This window comes from Uranotaenia lowii, chromosome 3, assembly GCF_029784155.1.
Source record: "Uranotaenia lowii strain MFRU-FL chromosome 3, ASM2978415v1, whole genome shotgun sequence".
Classification (NCBI taxonomy): Eukaryota; Metazoa; Arthropoda; class Insecta; order Diptera; family Culicidae; genus Uranotaenia; species Uranotaenia lowii.
The window spans coordinates 131,834,300-131,853,878 of record NC_073693.1 but is presented as its reverse complement, the minus strand read 5'-3'; the positions used below and the strand labels follow the sequence as shown (position 1 = coordinate 131,853,878).

The following is a 19,579-nucleotide window of genomic DNA, read 5'->3' as shown; positions in this document are numbered from 1 at the left end:
GGAAAATAAAATAAGGTAAAATTTACCGTGTGACTGGGGTATATTTTACCTTTTTTCATTCTCCTACGAAAATGGTGAATTGTACCTTTTTTCCTTTCACCTAGAAAAATGGTTAATTTTATTTTTTCTGACTTACTAGTCCAAAAGGTACATTCTACCTGTTTCCCGTTTACTGATCAAAAACGTTAATTTTATCTTTTTTCTATTCACCTCAATAAATAAAATGTACAGTTTTGTTTTAATAGCCATCGTTCCCACTATCCCTACGTCCCCACTTACCCCGGTGTACCTTATTTGCATTTAAAATAAATTCGTGGGTTGTCATCTTTATAGAAATCAACGGTTTAAAAACTTATTACCCATTTAATATCATGTAGCTCAGTCATTTTTCGCCAATTTGAATTCGCACTGATTTTCTTTACAATTATTTGCTATTAACCATAATGACAGTTAAGTTGTTATGGCAGTTAATGTGTTAATTAGTGAACATTATTCTTGTTTCTTAAGCTACTTGGCTACGGACATGATTTATCACAGATGATTCACTGTTTTATGTTGAAATTCCTAAAGCCGTCCATTTAAACTATTATTCAAAGTTCTTAAATATGGCATGTCTTGCGAGGGACATTTGAAGTTGGAAAATTCATGCTCCCAGTTCAGCGTCTTTTCCCCAATCGGTTCCAACATATTATTCCACAGGGCATTCGATGCTCGGGCATAACCCTTCTGGCTCAGGTGAAAACAGTCCACCGACATGTAACTGAAGTCCGTTAGACCGTTCCTTTCCGGAATACTAATGTTGGCAATAAACGGTTGATATTCCACGGTAAAGTCTGGCTTCGAGTGGAATTCTTCCCGGGTGGTAATTTCCATCTGCAGTCTGTTCCACTTTTCTATCAGTTTGACGTACCGTTTGTTATTTGCCACGAAACGAGTAGCGACAAAACAGGGACACTCGAACACGTGCATCGTTACACATTCCGAAGGCTTGCCCTTCATTTTCGTCAAAATGTCAACATCTGCAATGGAAAATTTTGTTTAATTTTTTTATTTAAACCTTCTTAAATTCAAAGTTTACTCACTCGGGCTCGCTACCAAGTTAACATAAGTACGCGGCAAATAATCGCGGAAGATCCTCAAGGCGGTCAAGATATTCTTTTCGTGATACTCCAACGCTTTCTCCGGTGGGTTGGTGTAGCAGATGTTGGAGCAGAAATCATTGCCCCCGATCAGAATGGTAATCACTTTCCAGTGCTTTTTGACGTCCACCTTGGGATCGGAAAGCATCCGTTTGACCAAGTTCCTGGCCTGATGAGGAATGTCCTGGCTCATCGCACCGCCCTCGGCTGCGTTGAAGCTGAAAGATAATCGAACGTTTGTATTACAACATTGATTACGGGTTAAAAAAATAGTCGGAAAGTTATTAGTTTTTGCTTTGGGTCGTAACTACCTAATCTGTGTTCTTTTAAAATTTAAGACCATGGGCATCGGTTTCCTTTCTACATACCGAGACGATTTACTCGTCGATACTCCATCCTTCACCGGGTAACCGTAGAGTGATGGATTAAATTCCTTCAGAATATTCGGCAGCGTTAAAAACTGGCGCCAATTGGCCTGACCACCAATGCTCCACGAGATTCCCTTATTCTCGACCAGCACCTCCAAAATGTTGGTAGCCATTGCACCATTTCCGGCAGTCAGCGAATCGCCAATCGCTCCCACGATGTCGATATCACCCGGTCGAAGCTTGTCTACCGAATTCGGAGGAACCGAGCTTCTCATCCCGGTCGTGTTACAGAAGAATGGCATGTCCGTCGAATATTGGTTTTGTAATTTCTAAAATGTAAACAGTGTGTTGCATTCCGAACTTTGGTTGAAAAAATGGCGTTGCAAGTGCTAAACATACTTCACATGGTTTGGTAGTCACACTACGAGTTGTCTACTTCAATAGATTGAAATACAGGAGACAGAACATTATGGAGAGTTGAAAGTTGAAATGAATTGCTAGAAATGGTCAAAAGAATTGAATGAGTGCAACTATGCCAAGTAGATAAATGCGGACTAGGTTATCTTACAACTATTTTTTTTCTTACCGGAGAAACCTTATTTAATGATTTTTTTAAATTTAATTTTAAACAATGCAAGGAACTTGATAAAACTCCAAATAAAGATTAGTATATCTTACCATATGTTACTCTATTCGAATGTCAAACTACTGGAACATCAATATAGAAATAACTTGAATCTTACCATTTGTTTTGCATTGATCTTGAATTTGTGAGGGTCGTGTCCATTGAATCCAATAAAGTTGAGTGCTAGCCCACGTAGATTACGAAATTTGGAAATAAATATTGGCGAATCTAAGGACGTTATCTGTGGCTGACCATAGCAATTTTCTATCAACAATATCTGAACTGCAACAACTAGCAGTAGTATTCTTGAGGGATCGATCATCATTTTATTGCGGTTCTCAATTTGCTCCGAAATGGTCCAGGATTTTGCTAAAATGAAGATAATAATAAAAAAACGCGTTAGCACATAATTCTGATCAGCAATGTTAGATTACTGTAACCTATAACATCAGCCAGGATCGCAGAAAACATCTATATAAAATCTATTTTTATATGACCCATTCCAGGCGATAATTCACCATTTCTCCAGTTCTTATTTTTAATATTTAGAGGAGAGGCGGGCTAAATGCGCATTTTAAGGAAAGTACTCATTTTCTCCCATATTCTGAATCTGAAAACTATATGCACATGAGTAGACATCTGTTTTATATACGTTAGAACAATTTTTCTGTTGAAATCTCTTTCAGTTTTTGTGAAAATAATCTTATAATAGAAGTAGTCAAAATAGCTGATTCCCGAAACCAGCGGGCTGAATGCGCATATTTATGTTTTTATCTATATTTCATTAACACTTGCAATATTTTCATATTATTTAATTGAAAATGGTAGAAACGGATGTTAAGCATACGTCAAGGCTGAAATTTTGGTGAAATTAACAGCACATCACTTGTACTTTTGTATGAAACATAGTTAGGTATGCCACATGGCCATATTTCATGGTGATATTTTGTTCATATCGTATTTTTATCGGATCAGTATTAAGCTTAAGCTCAAGATTATGATTTAAGCGAAGCTTTAAGATTCAATGATGAAGAGTAAAAATTTAACCTGTTCGATATGGGCATTCAAAACATGTTTCTAATTCAAATATCTTATCATTTGTAACTTTGCCAAAAGCTTCAATTTGCTGAATTTCCGATTTCCAGATGAATAAGAAAGAAAAACCTTTAAAATTTTTGTTTACAGTTTCTGTATGCACGGTAATTAAAGTTCAATTTCAATATATTTAAACAAAACTGACAAAAATCTTGTTTGAATTTTTAATTTTTTTTTACTTTATAGTATAAAATTCTCTTATTCTCTTGTAACGGTGTTTGTAGTATGTACTACTCCTCCGAAATGACCCAAACGATTCTAATGAAATTATTTTTAGAATATTCTTTAGGCATGGTTTAAAGTGTGATCGGTCAAAATTTGGTCAAGGGAAAACGCGTGTAAATCGGTGAAATCGTTTATTTAAAAAATCAAATTAAATTTCTTTTTCAAGTTTAATTAGTATAAAATTCAGGAAAAATATTCAGTTAGGCTTCCGTTTTTCGGAATCCGAAATGCCGGGCCTTACGCTTAACCCCTGCCATCAGATTTTGTACAGCCACCTTGTCCACCTTCTTCGCCCCAGAAAGCCAGTTTGCCTTGAACTTAGCAGTTTTGTTGGTCTTCTTTAGGTTCCGCTTGACAATAGCCCAGTATTTCTCAATTGGGTGGAGCTCTGGCGTGTTGGTCGGGTTCTTGTCCTAGGGAACCACCTGCACGTTGTTGGCGGCGTACCAATCCATGGCCTTTTCACCGTAATGGCAAGATGCCAAATCCGGCCAAAACAGTACAAAACAACCGTGTTTGTTCAGGAAAGGCAGCAGACGTTTATTCAAACACTCTTTCACGTAAATTTCTTGGTTGACAGCCCCGGAAGCTATGAAAATGCTGCTTTTCAAGCCACAGGTACAGATGGCTTGTCAAACCAGATATTTCTTCGCGAACTTTGATAGTTTCTTGTGCTTGAAAATATCTGCTACCTTTCCCCTTCCTTTTGCCGTATAAAACTCCTGTCCCGGAAGCTGCTTGTAGTCGGCTTTGATGTAGGTTTCGTCGTCCATTACCACGCAGTCAAACTTCGTCAGCATCGTCGTGTACAGCCTCCGTGATCGCGCTTTGGCCGTCGTATTTTATTTATCATCGCGATTTTGAGTCACTACCATCTTGTAAGTCGATAGTCCGGCTCGTTTTTTGGCTCGATGCACGGTTGTAGACATACACCCAGCTTGTTTGCGGCATCTCGGAGAGAGAGGTTAGGGTTTCGCTTGAAACTTCCGGCAACTCTCTTTGTTCAATTCAATGATGAAGAGTAAAAATTTAACCTGTTCGATATGGGCATTCAAAACATGTTTCTAATTCCAATATCTTATCATTTGTAACTTTGCCAAAAGCTTCAATTTGCTGAATTTCCGATTTCCAGATGAATAAGAAAGAAAAACCTTTAAAATTTTTGTTTACAGTTTCTGTATGCACGGTAATTAAAGTTCAATTTCAATATATTTAAACAAAACTGACAAAAATCTTGTTTGAATTTTTAATTTTTTTTACTTTATAGTATAAAATTCTCTTATTCTCTTGTAACGGTGTTTGTAGTATGTACTACTCCTCCGAAATGACCCAAACGATTCTAATGAAATTATTTTTAGAATATTCTTTAGGCATGGTTTAAAGTGTGATCGGTCAAAATTTGGTCAAGGGAAAACGCGTGTAAATCGGTGAAATCGTTCATTTAAAAAATCAAATTAAATTTCTTTTTCAAGTTTAATTAGTATAAAATTCAGGAAAAATATTCAGTTAGGCTTCCGTTTTTCGAAATCCGAAATGCCGAGCCTTACGCTTAACCCCTGCCATCAGATTTTGTACAGCCACCTTGTCCACCTTCTTCGCCCCAGAAAGCCAGTTTGCCTTGAACTTAGCAGTTTTGTTGGTCTTCTTTAGGTTCCGCTTGACAATAGCCCAGTATTTCTCAATTGGGTGGAGCTCTGGCGTGTTGGTCGGGTTCTTGTCCTAGGGAACCACCTGCACGTTGTTGGCGGCGTACCAATCCATGGCCTTTTCACCGTAATGGCAAGATGCCAAATCCGGCCAAAACAGTACAAAACAACCGTGTTTGTTCAGGAAAGGCAGCAGACGTTTATTCAAACACTCTTTCACGTAAATTTCTTGGTTGACAGCCCCGGAAGCTATGAAAATGCTGCTTTTCAAGCCACAGGTACAGATGGCTTGTCAAACCAGATATTTTTTCGCGAACTTTGATAGTTTCTTGTGCTTGAAAATATCTGCTACCTTTCCCCTTCCTTTTGCCGTATAAAACTCCTGTCCCGGAAGCTGCTTGTAGTCGGCTTTGACGTAGGTTTCGTCGTCCATTACCACGCAGTCAAACTTCGTCAGCATCGTCGTGTACAGCCTCCGTGATCGCGCTTTGGCCGTCGTATTTTATTTATCATCGCGATTTTGAGTCACTACCATCTTGTAAGTCGATAGTCCGGCTCGTTTTTTGGCTCGATGCACGGTTGTAGACATACACCCAGCTTGTTTGCGGCATCTCGGAGAGAGAGGTTAGGGTTTCGCTTGAAACTACCGGCAACTCTCTTTGTCGTCTCAGCGGCTTCCGGTTTTCGATTTCCCCCCGATCCAGACTTCCTGGCTGTCGACAAACGTTCCCCAAACACTTTAATTATATTTGTAACGGTTGATTTGGCAACTTTTAGCGATTTTGCCAGCTTTGTGTGCGAGTAGCTCGGATTTTCGCGATGCGCGAGCAAAATTTTGATACGCTGCTCTTCTTCCTTGGACGGCATTTTGGCAACTGAAGAGTGAATTCCAAAATTAAAATAGGAGCATCATTCTACACACACACAGCTTCAAAATGAGGGGTGTTCAGGATTTTTAAATGCAAAATTGAAAGAAATACGTTATGTTGATATTGACCAAACTTTGACCGTATCACCCTTTATATCGAATAAAAAAACACGTCGCATCAATTGTCCATAATTATTGAATTTGTAGTTTTTTGAAACAAACAAAAGCCAAGGCATCCATTTTTTCTAGATTTTCTTTCCTTTGGGCGGTTTGTTTTTTGTCTTCATGGTGAAGGCGTCGCGATCAAACGTCGCGAGAGAATAGTAACCATGGCATAGCATAGCATACTGATAAGCGGGAACATATATATGGGCGCATATTTCTCAACTAAGCATATTTTCAATGCACGTGGTGGCGATATGAAGCCTAGATTGACCCAGATTTATATTTTGCCGATCGAATCAAAACCATGCTTAACGATTTTAAAAATTAAAATGATCCATTTTTTCTCCATTCGAATCACCCAGAAGCAATCAAGGCTTTCTAATGTTCATCCATCTATCTATAGGAAGTTTTGGCGCCCATTTTCATTGCAAGTGTACTTTTCACGTGGCACCAGTAAAATGGACACTTGGATATGATTGTCCCTATGGGATGCTGCAACTAGCCGGTAAGAAGCATTTTTACGAAATTTGTTTTTTGTTGCGTCAGAATCAAGGCAATTCTAATATTTTTTTAGATGATGGTTCGTGCACCGTTAATTTTTTTTGGAAATTTCATATTTATTTATTTTTAGTTGATTTTCAAAAGATGTTAGGAATTTATCCAGTCAGTTTGAGAATTGAATGTTATCAATTTTGTGATTCCAAGTAAATTGCATCACTATCATAGGAACGGATTGGAGGATCAGGAAACATTGAAAAATGCACACTACCTTTTATGCTCAGTGGTTAAAAGGAACTTTTCCAAAGTTTAGCTATATAGGACTTTAACTTGATATTAGATCCAACTCTCAGTTTCAAAAGTCAGAAAAAAGAATCATAATCAAAAATATCATCAAACTTGAAAGAATATAAAAATTTAACATTTAAGTAAAAAGCATGCCACCTAAAATTTCGAGACATTTGAGTATAGAAAAAAATCTGAACCAATACACAAAAATACAAAAAAAAAAGTTTTGTACCAGATATCAGATAAAAAAAAACAATTTATCAAGCGCAAGTGAGTTTAAGAATATAAACACTTGAACTCGATCAACAAAAATTGAATCAAGATCAAAGAAAATCAGCTTTTAACCCTTCATTTCATGATTTTTTATTTTTTCTCGAAAAAATTCACAATAGTGCGCAATGATGAATACATGAAGGGAAAAATAATGAAAAAATATTATTTTCACATATTTCGGTTATTTGGCAAAATATTAATTGTTGCAAATTTACAACAACATGAAACGGTTACACCTTTTTGTTCTTCACACTAGACAACTGGAAATAAATGCTTATTCCTAATTTCTTTTGCACTAATCATAGTTTTCGCGCAGGAACTTCGTAAATCTAGATTTCTGGACACCGTGAAAGTTGAGAATTCAGCTCGGAGTAGTTATGTATGTTGGTTATCCACCATGGGTGCACGAATTCACCGCAGTTTCTGCCTAAGTATGTGAAGTATGTGCTCACATGCATTATTGGACCGACCCCATGGCTTCGTATGAACTGTTATGGAGTGAAGTATTGTGTTGATGTAGGTATATTTTGGAAGAACGAGTCAATCAGGTTACTTAGAAGTATTCCGGCATCCGTGTATATACCTGGCCAGCTGGCAGCTGGTTAAACATTCATATAATCAGTTATAAGAGGAAACACATCACCTGTCGGCCACTTATGGGATTCGAACCCAAAAGTTTTCTCGCCGATACCGGGAATCGAATCCAGCCTGGCACATCGGAACCAGACTCGCACCAGCTTATCCACTAGACCACAAAGGTTAGCTAGGAGTAGTTATGCGATAATATACCACCTACTGAGGAAATTATTCCTTACGTTTGCTTGAAGGTGCTAAATCGAATACTACTTACCTATACAACTTTTCTGAACATAACCTTGAACAAATCAACACAAATCAATTCCGAAAACGTATTTAAATTGGTTCTGATAAAGATACTAAATCTTAAATCTTACCATAACTATATGCCAGTTTTAATAAACAAACTTGAGTATTGAAGAGCAAAGTCTCAATTTAGTTTTGAAGGAATGATCCAGTTACAAATTACATTAAACTATTAAATATTAATAATGATTTCTTCGGAATCAGCATTAGAATATGGAACATGATTCTAAAATTAGAATTCAAACTTGAAATCAGTTTAAAAATAAAATAGAAATAAAAATAAAACTTAATTCAATAACAAAAAGTTTCAAATTAAAATCCACTTCCAGAGCTTTCAGGAAAAGGTTGAATAAGTATAAATAAAGAGCATTTTTCATCGATTCTTTATATGAAACGACTCATACTTTAGTGAAAAATAATGAGGATTGTAATTTTCAATCAAACCATTCATTCATCTCTAAGAAAAAAAAAGCAAAACAATACTTCAAACCTCGGTTATCGAATGTTGGCAGGTAGTACTAAATTTTCAAGTGGAAAAATGAAAAAAAGAATACGTTGTTTGTTATTATTTTAAACTCTCTAGATAAAGCCCCGTACTTGAATTTCAATCATGTTCAATATTGCAGAACTTTTGAAAATTGGTGTATACTTATTTTGCAAGGTATGAAGGCATCTGACATTTTTTTTTTATTCAAAATATGTATTTGTAATACCAACGAGCCGTGAAAAAAAAAACCAAAATAATGTGTTTTACATATGCTGAATTACAAATCATAAATAAGTTAATTATTCGGACCCGTCCTAGTTTAAGATTTGATAAATTTTGAACTTTAAATAATATTTTTCTAGGTTTTGATAACGGTTTAGAGAAAAACTTTTTATTTTTTCACCTCGGGGCCCTCTTTATCCAGGGGGGGGGGTTCAATTTCCCCCCATTCCCCCCCCCCCCTTCTCCTAATACAGCCATAACATGATAATAAATCATTAATAACGAAAACACTTTTACCGGGAAACAAATACACTGTTTAAACGATGCAAGTTTCGAAAACACACTATAGAACCCATGTAACTAGCTAGGGTACTACCGTTGCATGGTGTTGCAAATTTGCAACAATTATTGAAAACCCATTATATCAGAGAAAAAACAAAAAAAAAAATCTAAAATTTTGTTTAATATGTGAATTAGTTTGAAAGTTTGAAAAATAAGGCTTTTTCCACATTCCATATTTTTCAGATTCAAGTTGGTTTTTTTTGTACCTTTAAACACTAAAAGTAATTTTTTTTAATTGAACGTGATCTTGAAGTTAGAAATATTATACCCATCGAAAAAAAATTGACTTTTTAGCTAAATGTGAAATTTAGAACAGTTTTAATTAATTGTTGCAAATCTGTAGCTTTATGAAACGAAGGGTTAAATTTACGTTCAAATATAACTGAAAATCCAGATCCATAAAGCCGAATTCAAAATATTGATTTGCAGACACGAATGCCACAGGGATCGTAAAGTGTCGTAAATAAAAAAAAATATATTGATTTAAATTAACAATAAAATTCAGAATTAAATTTAACTGTTTGGATTACAGTTTCTTATCTTACGATCATAATCTAAAATTTTTAATAATTTGTGATTGTTTTGAATTTTTATTCCAAATACTCAAAATAGACTGGCCTTCATTCAAGGTTTCAAATGCTAAGAGAAAAGTTATCCAAAAACATGACAGTTTAATTTTTTTTTTAAATTAACTAATTTATAGTGCAATTTGCAAATCCCTAACTGAAAATTGAAAAAAGATAATGATGACACAAATTTTAAAGACATTTTCAAACACTATATTGATTAGAAAAGTGTTGCTGTAAAATGAGATAAATAGTGAATTTTCCTGAATTGTTAAATATTTGTCAAATGTCTGTCAATTCACAATAAGATTCAATTAGTGTATTTAGTACAAAGTCCGAAAAAAAACGACATTTGAAATAATGAAAAAAATAATCAAAAATTAAGTTTATTTTCATTATTCTTTAAATGTTTTGGTTTTGTCCAATTCATTTTTTAATTTTCTATTCTGACGAACATGCTTAAAGAAAACTTCAACTTCAAATACAGAGGTTACCACAAATCGAAAAAAACTCAGTTTAAAAAAGATCAATTTTCTGTTCAAATCAATCTTCAGCAATTTTGAAATACTTGATCAAATAAGAGTTTTTGAATAGGAATGATGGCCAAACTAAATTGAAACTTGATAGATTAAGTGTTCTTAAGTTACCGGAAGAAAATAAGTTCGCTAACCAAAAGTTAGCGTAACTTATTTGTATATTGAACTACAATTCTGGATTTTTTCTGACACAAGGGTATCAACCTGCTTTTAGCCACTCAAAAGGAAGGCTGACTTAGGAACAGTGCTAAAATATGAAAAAAAAATCTCAAAAATACAGGCTCAACAAAGTTTACCGGGTCAGCTAGTAGATCATATAGGATTGATGTATTTAAAGGCCGAACGAGAAAACTTTTTAATTTTTTCATGCATAAGTGAAAGTAATTAATGAAATAAACCACTTTTTCAAATAATAGGCCCAAATAAACAATCTGACTAAAAAAACTCAACTTTTTTTTAAAAATCATTCACCGAAAAACTGTTTAAGTGTTTACTGTTTGTTTACACACAATTCAAGTACGTACTTAACACTAGCTCCGGTGTTTCTTTATTGAAAATTAAGATTTACAACAAAAAAGACACTTAATTTTTTTTAAGGTTTTGAGTTGACATGAAAAATTTCCAGAAAATAAAATGAACTCATGAAATTATCGTAGCCTGAAAAAATTATTTCTTTTCGTTCTACTTAATTGAAAAAGAAAACTACTGTTCAATAAAATGTTATTGAACCTTGAAAACAATACATAATCCTAAATGAAACCACAGATTACCACCTACAATGTTCAGGAAATTTTGAAATCAGAACATCCCAATGCTTTAACATGAATCTCTAAAAAATGGATTAAATTGGCACACATGCCCTTTGAGAAAATAAAAGAAAAAATGATGTGATTCGGTTGAATAACAAAAAAAAAATAAACATATATTTTCCTCCTATCCAAACGAATCGGGCTAGATTTCAAAGGATTTTAATTTGCATTTTTTGCTTGAATAAATATAAAAAAAGTAATTTGCAGTATACAAAATAGCCAAATTTCATGCCATGACTGCTGTTTGGGAATACTTCAAGTTGAAATGTGTCATGTCTTGGTATCTGGCGAAACTTTTTTGAACATGATTTTGGTGAAAATATGGATATTATTTCAAACTGCTTCGAAGGATGGGAATGGTGAACAAAAAACTGTTTGAAAATGGATAGTAAAAAATCTTCTCTAATGTTTTTAATCTCTTCTTTGAACTCAAACCTTTGAATTTTCTCTAACAAATTGCCACAAATTACCACAAACTCAATCATTGGCGGCACAATTTGTGTGATCATTTTCGAATTTTCTCCCTTCATTTCAGTTCCCCGGTTGTGCCTGCTTGCTACAAAACGTTTGAAAATTTGGTCGAATTCCGAAATCTTTTAGTAAATTCAGAAAACGTTGATACAAATTCTTGGAAAACCTCATAAAAAGCATATCAATCGATTGTAGAGATTTTCATCTATCTTTGGGTCAATTTGGGTGTATAAAAAGTGGGCAGGTTTGTCGAAAACTTTTGAGAAATCACGATAACAAATCGAGAAATGCATGCATCATAATCATAACAGCCGGGAACGAAAACTACGATTTTTTTTTCTTGTTTTCATTCTCGTATTACGAATAACGATAATATTTGAGATACTACATGCATTCAGTGAAAATGATGATCATGTTGTCAAAAAAAAAATTTGAATTTGGAAAATCGATTCAATTTAGAATGAGATACAGCGCTGTAACCTCTTTTAAAAAGTGAAAAAAAATTTCCAGTGATTCCCGAATACCTTCCAAAACTCCCATGTGACTCTCGAATTTTAATATACGATTGAGAAGCTTTATTTTTCACAATTTCAAAACTTATAAAATCATTTTTATACGCCAAAGTACTCAGCAGATATGGATATTTTAAAATAATGTCTTTTTTCGGAGATTTTCTGCTCAAAGATTTTTACAGGTCATCTGCTAAATCCAATTGATTAAAATTTTATATTTTCAAAGTCTTGAATAAATTACCTAAACAATGAATATAAAATCATCAATATCGGTCGTAACCTGGGGATCGTAATCAATTCACTAGTCAAACGATCAAAAATAATTCGTTCAAAATATTGCGAACGCCATGGGAAGGTTAAAAGGCCACTGCACAGTGGTGCAGAACATCAATCTAGCTGTACGAAATTAATAGCGCCCAGGAATGAAGAGATAGACATTTCATGTCTTCAGCAACATTGTTCAGTTTTACATGAAGCATATTCTAGTATCAAAATTTTGGCCGAGGGGTCCACCGATAGCGAGATAAAAATGCTAACTTTTTTGTTTTTCAAATTAGGGCTTTGATGTCTTCGACAAAGTTGTTTATCTGATCAAAATACATAAGTTTGTCGAATACGTCAAAGTCCTATCACATCACCCTCAGGAGTTACAGTCAAAGTAAAAAAAAATCTCTTGAAAAAACAGTTTTTTGAACCTGACACGTTGTAGATTGGATAAAATGGTTCGCTGTCTTTGAAACAAAGTTGTAACAAACCACGATCTACAACTGTCTCATACATTATGATGGGTTTAGAAGTTGCTGAAGCTCTATAGAAAGCATTTAGTGTGTTTATGTAGTGCAATTTTGGCAATTTATTGGCAATTTTGGAAGGCTCGTCCATCGAAAAGTGCACATTTTCGCAACACCCCCTTTTGTGGTTATTTTTGATGATAAGCGTAATCAATTCCATCTGAAATTAGCGGGGAAATCGGTGGAACTAGTAGAGATTTGAATGATTGAAAATACATATTTTATGTAAAAATCACCTATTTTACTTCTAGAAAAAACGTGTTTTGGAACTTGAAAGTATCGATAGGAATTTTTTTGAGCAGGGAAAAGTCCCTGGAAGTGTATAGCTACTTTCAGGCCGATTCTCCCAAAGGCATAAAACCTCTTCATCACTTTATTATAAGATTTTTTTTTCAATGATTTTTTACAACATTTTGTGCGATGCGGTGACGGTGGATGGAGGCGGTGTTTTGTGGCGGAGGGCGGTGGTGGAGGGCGGTGGTGGAGGGCGGTTGTGACTGGTGGCGAGAAAAAAAAATGTATACACATGCATTAGTGACAAAGCGTGATGAGGAACCATGCGTTGCGCGCGTTCCCAGTGAGGAGACTCTCTTTTAAGGGAACGCAGTCTGTCAGGTTACCGGAAACCGGACTGTTGACTTAGATCATTGGATGTACGTTTCTAAGTTAGATCTAATGTGCCTCTTAATGAGCACTTTGAATTTGGCGCTGTTTCTTTCAGATCGTATATTGGCCGGCAGTCGATTATAACAGACTTCACCATAGTAGGCAAAAGCTTTCTTGGAAAATTCTGAAGAGGGCTGTTGTACGTACAGGCTACTTTGATGTCTCAAAGAATATCTGTGGTCTGGACGATCGTATTGCAGATTATGACGTGCAAGCGGGTTATGTAGGTGATTGTGGATGATAGATGCAGCTTGTAGTTTTTCAATGCATTCAGTGGTAGAGTAGATTTTTCTGCTTCTTGGTAAAGGCTCCTAGTTGGATACAGCCTTCGCCGTTTGTATACGGCCTTTAAACAGCGGTTTTGAGCTATCTTTAAGGGTTTGATACTCGTTTTGGATGCGGCTCACCAGATGAATATCAGGTACTGTAGTTTGGATTGAACAAACGCCTGGTACATAACGGAAAGTTGCTTTTGGAGTACGAAGCTATTTATTTTGCAGTAAAGCCCGCACGCTGCGGCAACTTCATTTTTGAGCGTTTTAATATGATGTGTCCATTTTAAAGCTGAGTCGATTGTTAATCCAAGATACGTGAAGTTCGTCACTTGTTCGATTTAAACTGATTCAACAAAAAGCTCACATTGTTCAGTTTCAGCGGTTCGAAATGGATTCAAAATCATGTGCTTCGTTTTGCATTAGTTCAGAGACAACATGTTTTCACTGAAGTATTCCTGGAGGAGTTTCATATCTTCAGCTTTGTGCTGGATCATATCGTTGAGATTTGTTTCGGTATACAACAAGCAGGTATCATCAGGAAATAATCGTGATTTTCCGTAGAGTTGCAAGTTAGGCAAGTCATTGACGTAGATGAGGAACAACAAAGGGCCCAAGTTACTTCCTTGAGGCACTCCTACTTTAAGGGGGCAAAGATGACTTTTAAATCCGTTCAGCATTACATACTAATTTCTGTTAGACAGAAAGCTTCTGATGAGATCGTGCGCTTGTCCACGAATTTCATAGAAGACTAATTTCCTTAGCAGGATAGTGTGGTCAATAGTGTCAAACGCCTTTTTGAGGTCTAGAAAAAGAAGGCCATTTTGCTTTTTCTTCTCTAGAGCGTGATAAATTTCAGAAAATAAATCGCAGCCTGTGCGGAATCCATATTGGTGATCGTAGATAGTATTATTTTGTTGGAAATAATCTGTTATTCGTAAAACTAGCATTTTCTCGAAGAGTTTACTCATGACTGGCAAAATTTAGATTGAACGGTAGTTGTTGGAATCTGTTTTTGATCCTTGTTTATGAACAGGGACAACTCTGGCAATTTTAAGGCAATCTGGAAACTTTCCATTTGAAAGACTCTCGTTAAAGACGTCTTTTATTAAATGCGAAAAAAAATTGAAGTGTTGCTTGATAAAATGGGTTGGAATTCTGTCATCACCCACACTTTTATTAAAGTCAAGGTCTTTGATAAGCAGGATAACTTCCTGGAAATTGCAGGTCGAAGAAATATTGAGCTTCGTTGAGGCGTAAGTGTATCAAATCTATTGGGGTCTCCTCGACTATTAATCGTAGCAGCAAGCTGGGCCCTATTTCACTGAAAAATTCGTTGAGTTCGTTTGCAACCAATTCTTGATCCTCGACAAGTTTCCCTTCTACATTTAACTTGATTTATTGACTCTCTTTTTTTAGATCCTGCAAGTGAATTTAGGCATTTCCACATGTTTTTTGAGCTAGCATTTGTTAACAGGTTCCTATAGTATTCTTTTTTAGACGCTTCTTTCAAGATTTGAAGATTTTTAGAAGTGTTCTTCAAAAGGTCTCTTAGGTAAAGGCTATTTGGATTTCTCTTATATTTACATAGAATTTTATCTTTCATTTTCATCCACTGCCAAAGATCTAATGTGATCCAGGGACAAAATCCTTTTACCTTAGCTTTGATTTTTTGAGTGAATGAACATTCCTCCTTCAGATTTTTATACATATCAATAACCTTGATCAAACGTTCATGTGGTGTGTATTGTTAGAGATCGCTTAGGTTCGCTTCGAATTTCTCACTAAGAAATTATGCAACAATGATCGCTGATATCTGTCAAAACAGTTTCATTTATGATCCTTGATTGAACTGCTTCTGAGCATAAGACGTCGTCTAATATGTTGCTGCTTATGGGTCTCGTAACATTCGTATTTGTTACACAAAAATTGTAAGATTTCAATAGATCTGTATAGTCGGCAGTATTTGGATTGAAAAGATTATTAATCGGAATGTTTATATCATCAACTATCAAACAAGACAACCCCTGCTTAGATCTTGATACGATAGATTCAAGTTTAGAAAATAAGTTAATAATGCTGTAGGAAGGGGGTCTGTAGATTGCATGTAAATCAGCTTTTTGGTTGTTGATTTTCAGGGTAATGTTAATATTAAGCTGCACAAAACATACTTCAGGTCAATGATAGGGCTGAGTATGCTTTTTCGTACCTTTATGGGGCTTTTGGTTGTGTGAACTTCACATAGAATGTACCAAACCTCTCTATTCTAGGCGGAATACTGGATTTTCACGTAAATCGAATGTGTTTTCGTTTTGACAGCATTCAACTATGTGAATTTCACGTAAGGATCAAGTGATTTTTATTAGCTTCTAAGTGCTTCACGTAAATCAAGCAAAGACTCGCGTAATGAGTGGTTACGTGTAAAATCCATGTGAATTAAACGTTCCTTTTTCGGCTGAGTGCAGTTGTTTACAAAAAATAAAAAACTATTCCGTGGCTTATCAACTGATTTTTTTGTTTTAAAAATTTATACAGGAAAATTACTATTTCGAACATCCTAATTTACATTTCACTGTTAGAGGCTTGTCACTAGAACATAGCTGCACACACGGCTCGTTACGAACCCTAGAAATTACACATAGCTTGGTCAACTCAAGAAGTGCTCATAACATATTCCACGCGTGTTACCGGCTTGATATATCGCGACAATCATTTCTCTCCCATCGGCATGCTAAGTCTAGCCTGCGCGCGCATCTGCGAAAGCAAAAGTTAAACATTCATTTATCGGTCGGGTAGATCCGTCTTCTCACATAGAATAGGAAAAAAATCCACTTCACTCAATTATCGTACGATTATTTGACCGGCAACTGAAACACTTCTTGATTTTATTGCTATTCTTGTATAACGAGGAATATTCTACTGTAACGTGAATGACGTCCAAATAGCCCTATTTGCTGGAACAACACGTAGGCACTTAGAACAGTTAGTTCAGACAAACCCATCCCGAAAAAATACTAAGCTAAAACTTTCAGCTAATTTGAATTAAAGGCAACAACGGTGTCACAACCAAAGGGGAACAAATGCTGGAACACTGTCAAACTATCTGTTCGATCAATTAGAATTGTTACGTGTTCTCGAGTGGTGAAACTATTCGAGAACAAAGGTTCCGACAATTGAAATGCAGAAAGGGTGGTATGAAGAGATTTAAACCTATGAAACCAAAAACAGACACTGAAACATCTTTAAAAAAATCTAGAATCTGATTTTCAATGATAGGATATTTTTAAAGACCACGCCGTCTTTTCGAGACAAGGCATGCAATAATATTTTGCTAATGTTTCCTCAATGAACTACTCAAATGAAGTGTATGTCTACAGTGATTAAATCCTTAGAAGACATTCTTCGTGTTTGAACTTGACTTGCACGAGAGAGGTATTTAAATAAATATCATGTGCAAAATTCTAAAAATGTTCTCATGAAACAAAGCACCTTGTAAACGCCTGCAGTGCAACACGCAATTTTACAAAGTTCATCTTTGCCCACTATCATCGCGTCGACCGACTTGTAAGACCTTCATGATGCTTTACGGTGTCATCCTCGGAGTCATACAAGTCGTTTTCCGGCTGCAGGCTATCACCCTTTCTTCAAAATGCCATTCCGGCAGCAGCTGTGATAGCAAGTAAATTGGATATGAGAGGACAACGGAACATCTCTGCCGTCGCCGGTCTATGAATCTACTATCTGTGTTCCTCATACCTCCTTCATACAGTTATGAACTAGAATTACAAAGCGAGCCCATCTCGACCAACGGGAGGCTTGTAATACCGTTTTATTTCCTGTTCTGATGAATGTACAAACGAAAGTGATTCGTTGTCTCCACCCCTAGAGCCTCTTAATCCCAATCGCACGGGAAGCTCACCTGTGTAATGATAAATTATCGGTGGCGCGGGCAATTTCTTAACATTGAACCCCTTTTGGCGACGCTCTGTGTGTACAAAGCGAATTAGCGAGCATCGTTTCGCTTATCGACGAGTTGGAGGCTGTTGGAATGGCTTGATTCACATGATCAGCTACTGGAGAAAGAAGATAATCTACCGTATACACTTATAATAGTGGGAAGTGTAAATAGTAGGATGCGATGTCGATTCGTGCTTATTATAATTTATCATTCCGCCTTGTTCACTCAGTTTGTACTATTAATAAGAAACAATAAATGAGGATAGAACTCATGTGTATAAGACTGGGACGATTTGAGGTCATTTTTGAATTTCGCAAACCCTGAGGACTAAAAAGCTTTGTTTTGGTTCAAAACTCATCCATGATTTTCTGCAGAATTTACGTTTAAATGAGTAAATTTGACCTTTTAGGTTTGTATGGGAAAATTGAATATTTGGAACTGAAAAATCTACATCATTTTTGTTTCTTCTGTGGAACCAAGCCTGCTCATGGTTTTTGTGCCAGAATTTATACTTTGAAGTAAATTTGAACAACTTTGACGGAGATCAAAACTTTGTATCTTTTTAGACAAAAAGTTATTAGGTGTTAAATAAGGATATGTCATTTGGCATTGATAAACAATAAATTCAATTGACACTACTGCTGGCTGCCTTGCAAAGTATCAATTGAATTTATTGTTTATCAATGCCAAAAGACATAACCCTATTAAACAGCTAACTTTGTTGTCTAATAAGATACGAAGTTTTGGTCTTCAACAAAGTTGCTCAGCGAAAAATTTCTTTTAGAGAATTTATAACTTGGCACAAAAACCATGAGCAGGAGAAAAAAAAATCCAGGTTCCCCAATATAGAGGGCATGCGCGGTCCTATGGGGGGGGGAAGTATTGTTCAACCCCCCCCCCCCTCTCCCCAAGTGGCCAAAAACCGTTACAAAATACCCGCAATTGTTCGAATTTCCATAAAAACTTAGAACTTTCTTGAGGATGTGCTTTTAAATTTCCGAAAATTTTCCACCCCGTGGAAGTGTTTATCCAACATAAAAGTTTATTTATCATTCAAAGGCTCAAAATTAAATAAAATCGACCCACCAAACTCAAGAAGCTGCAACTTGCGTTTCCCTGGACTTAAATACACCAAATTACTTTTGTTGAGGTACCTAGAGTGTTGACTTTGAATTTGCTAACCATTGCATTTGAACTTGGTAATGAAATGTAGGGACCATTTTTTTTATTGTCACTTAAATTTGCATGAGCAAATGGTAATAAATTTAGTATTTTCAGGTTCTAAATTCTTCATTTTGTTTTGAATTTTAATAGGTAGATATAGGGGGGGGGGGTTTAGGGGTTTAACCCCCCCCCCCATGGATAATTTTTTCAATTAAAATTTTTACCGTAGTATCGGAAAATTTCCTTAAGAGGTGTTTAAAAATAAGTGTTAACAAGCAAGTCAGAAATTTGGCTCGCCTCCGGCGGAATTTACTTTTAAATCTCAAGCCCAGGAATTTCATTTTACAACACTATATATAACGTTCACGCGAATTGAAACTTATTTTTAATTGTAAATTTTGATTTGCAATTCAATTAACCTTTTTTATTGAAACTCTAAACTTGACTTACAAAAACCCTACCTCGTCTTTAGTGTAGAAGTGTAACTAAACTAATACAGAGTTTGAAACGAACCATTTTAAATTCAAAACTAATAAATCGAATACTTATTTTATACATCGACAATTTAGAATACCATGAAACAGGCATTAAAATCTAACAGAATAAGCAAAAAAAAAATCTTAAATCTTTACCATTATCCTTTACCATATCACTAAAAATTTTAATTTAAATAAAACAATTTATGTCATTAAAAATGTTATGCTGATATGA

At 35.5% G+C, this 19,579-nt stretch overlaps 1 protein-coding gene across 3 annotated transcripts in view; it reads right to left on the bottom strand.

Moving 5' to 3' along the window:
* Positions 1-363: 363 nt before the first annotated feature.
* Positions 364-19,579, bottom strand: part of LOC129754794 (phospholipase B1, membrane-associated-like) — a 39,124-nt gene continuing 19,908 nt past the window's right edge. The window contains exons 1-5 of one of the 3 annotated variants that reach the window (XM_055751035.1): positions 2,251-2,381; positions 1,907-2,004; positions 1,508-1,836; positions 1,083-1,357; positions 364-1,019 (exon numbers count right to left, since the gene is read on the bottom strand). In XM_055751035.1, the coding sequence (XP_055607010.1) occupies positions 565-1,019; positions 1,083-1,357; positions 1,508-1,809 (1,032 nt within the window). In that variant the 5' untranslated portion in view covers positions 1,810-1,836; positions 1,907-2,004; positions 2,251-2,381 and the 3' untranslated portion in view covers positions 364-564. Of the gene's footprint in view, positions 1,020-1,082; positions 1,358-1,507; positions 1,837-1,906; positions 2,214-2,250; positions 2,502-19,579 lie in introns of those variants that run through there. The other 2 variants (XM_055751033.1, XM_055751036.1) reach the window with 2 other exon arrangements.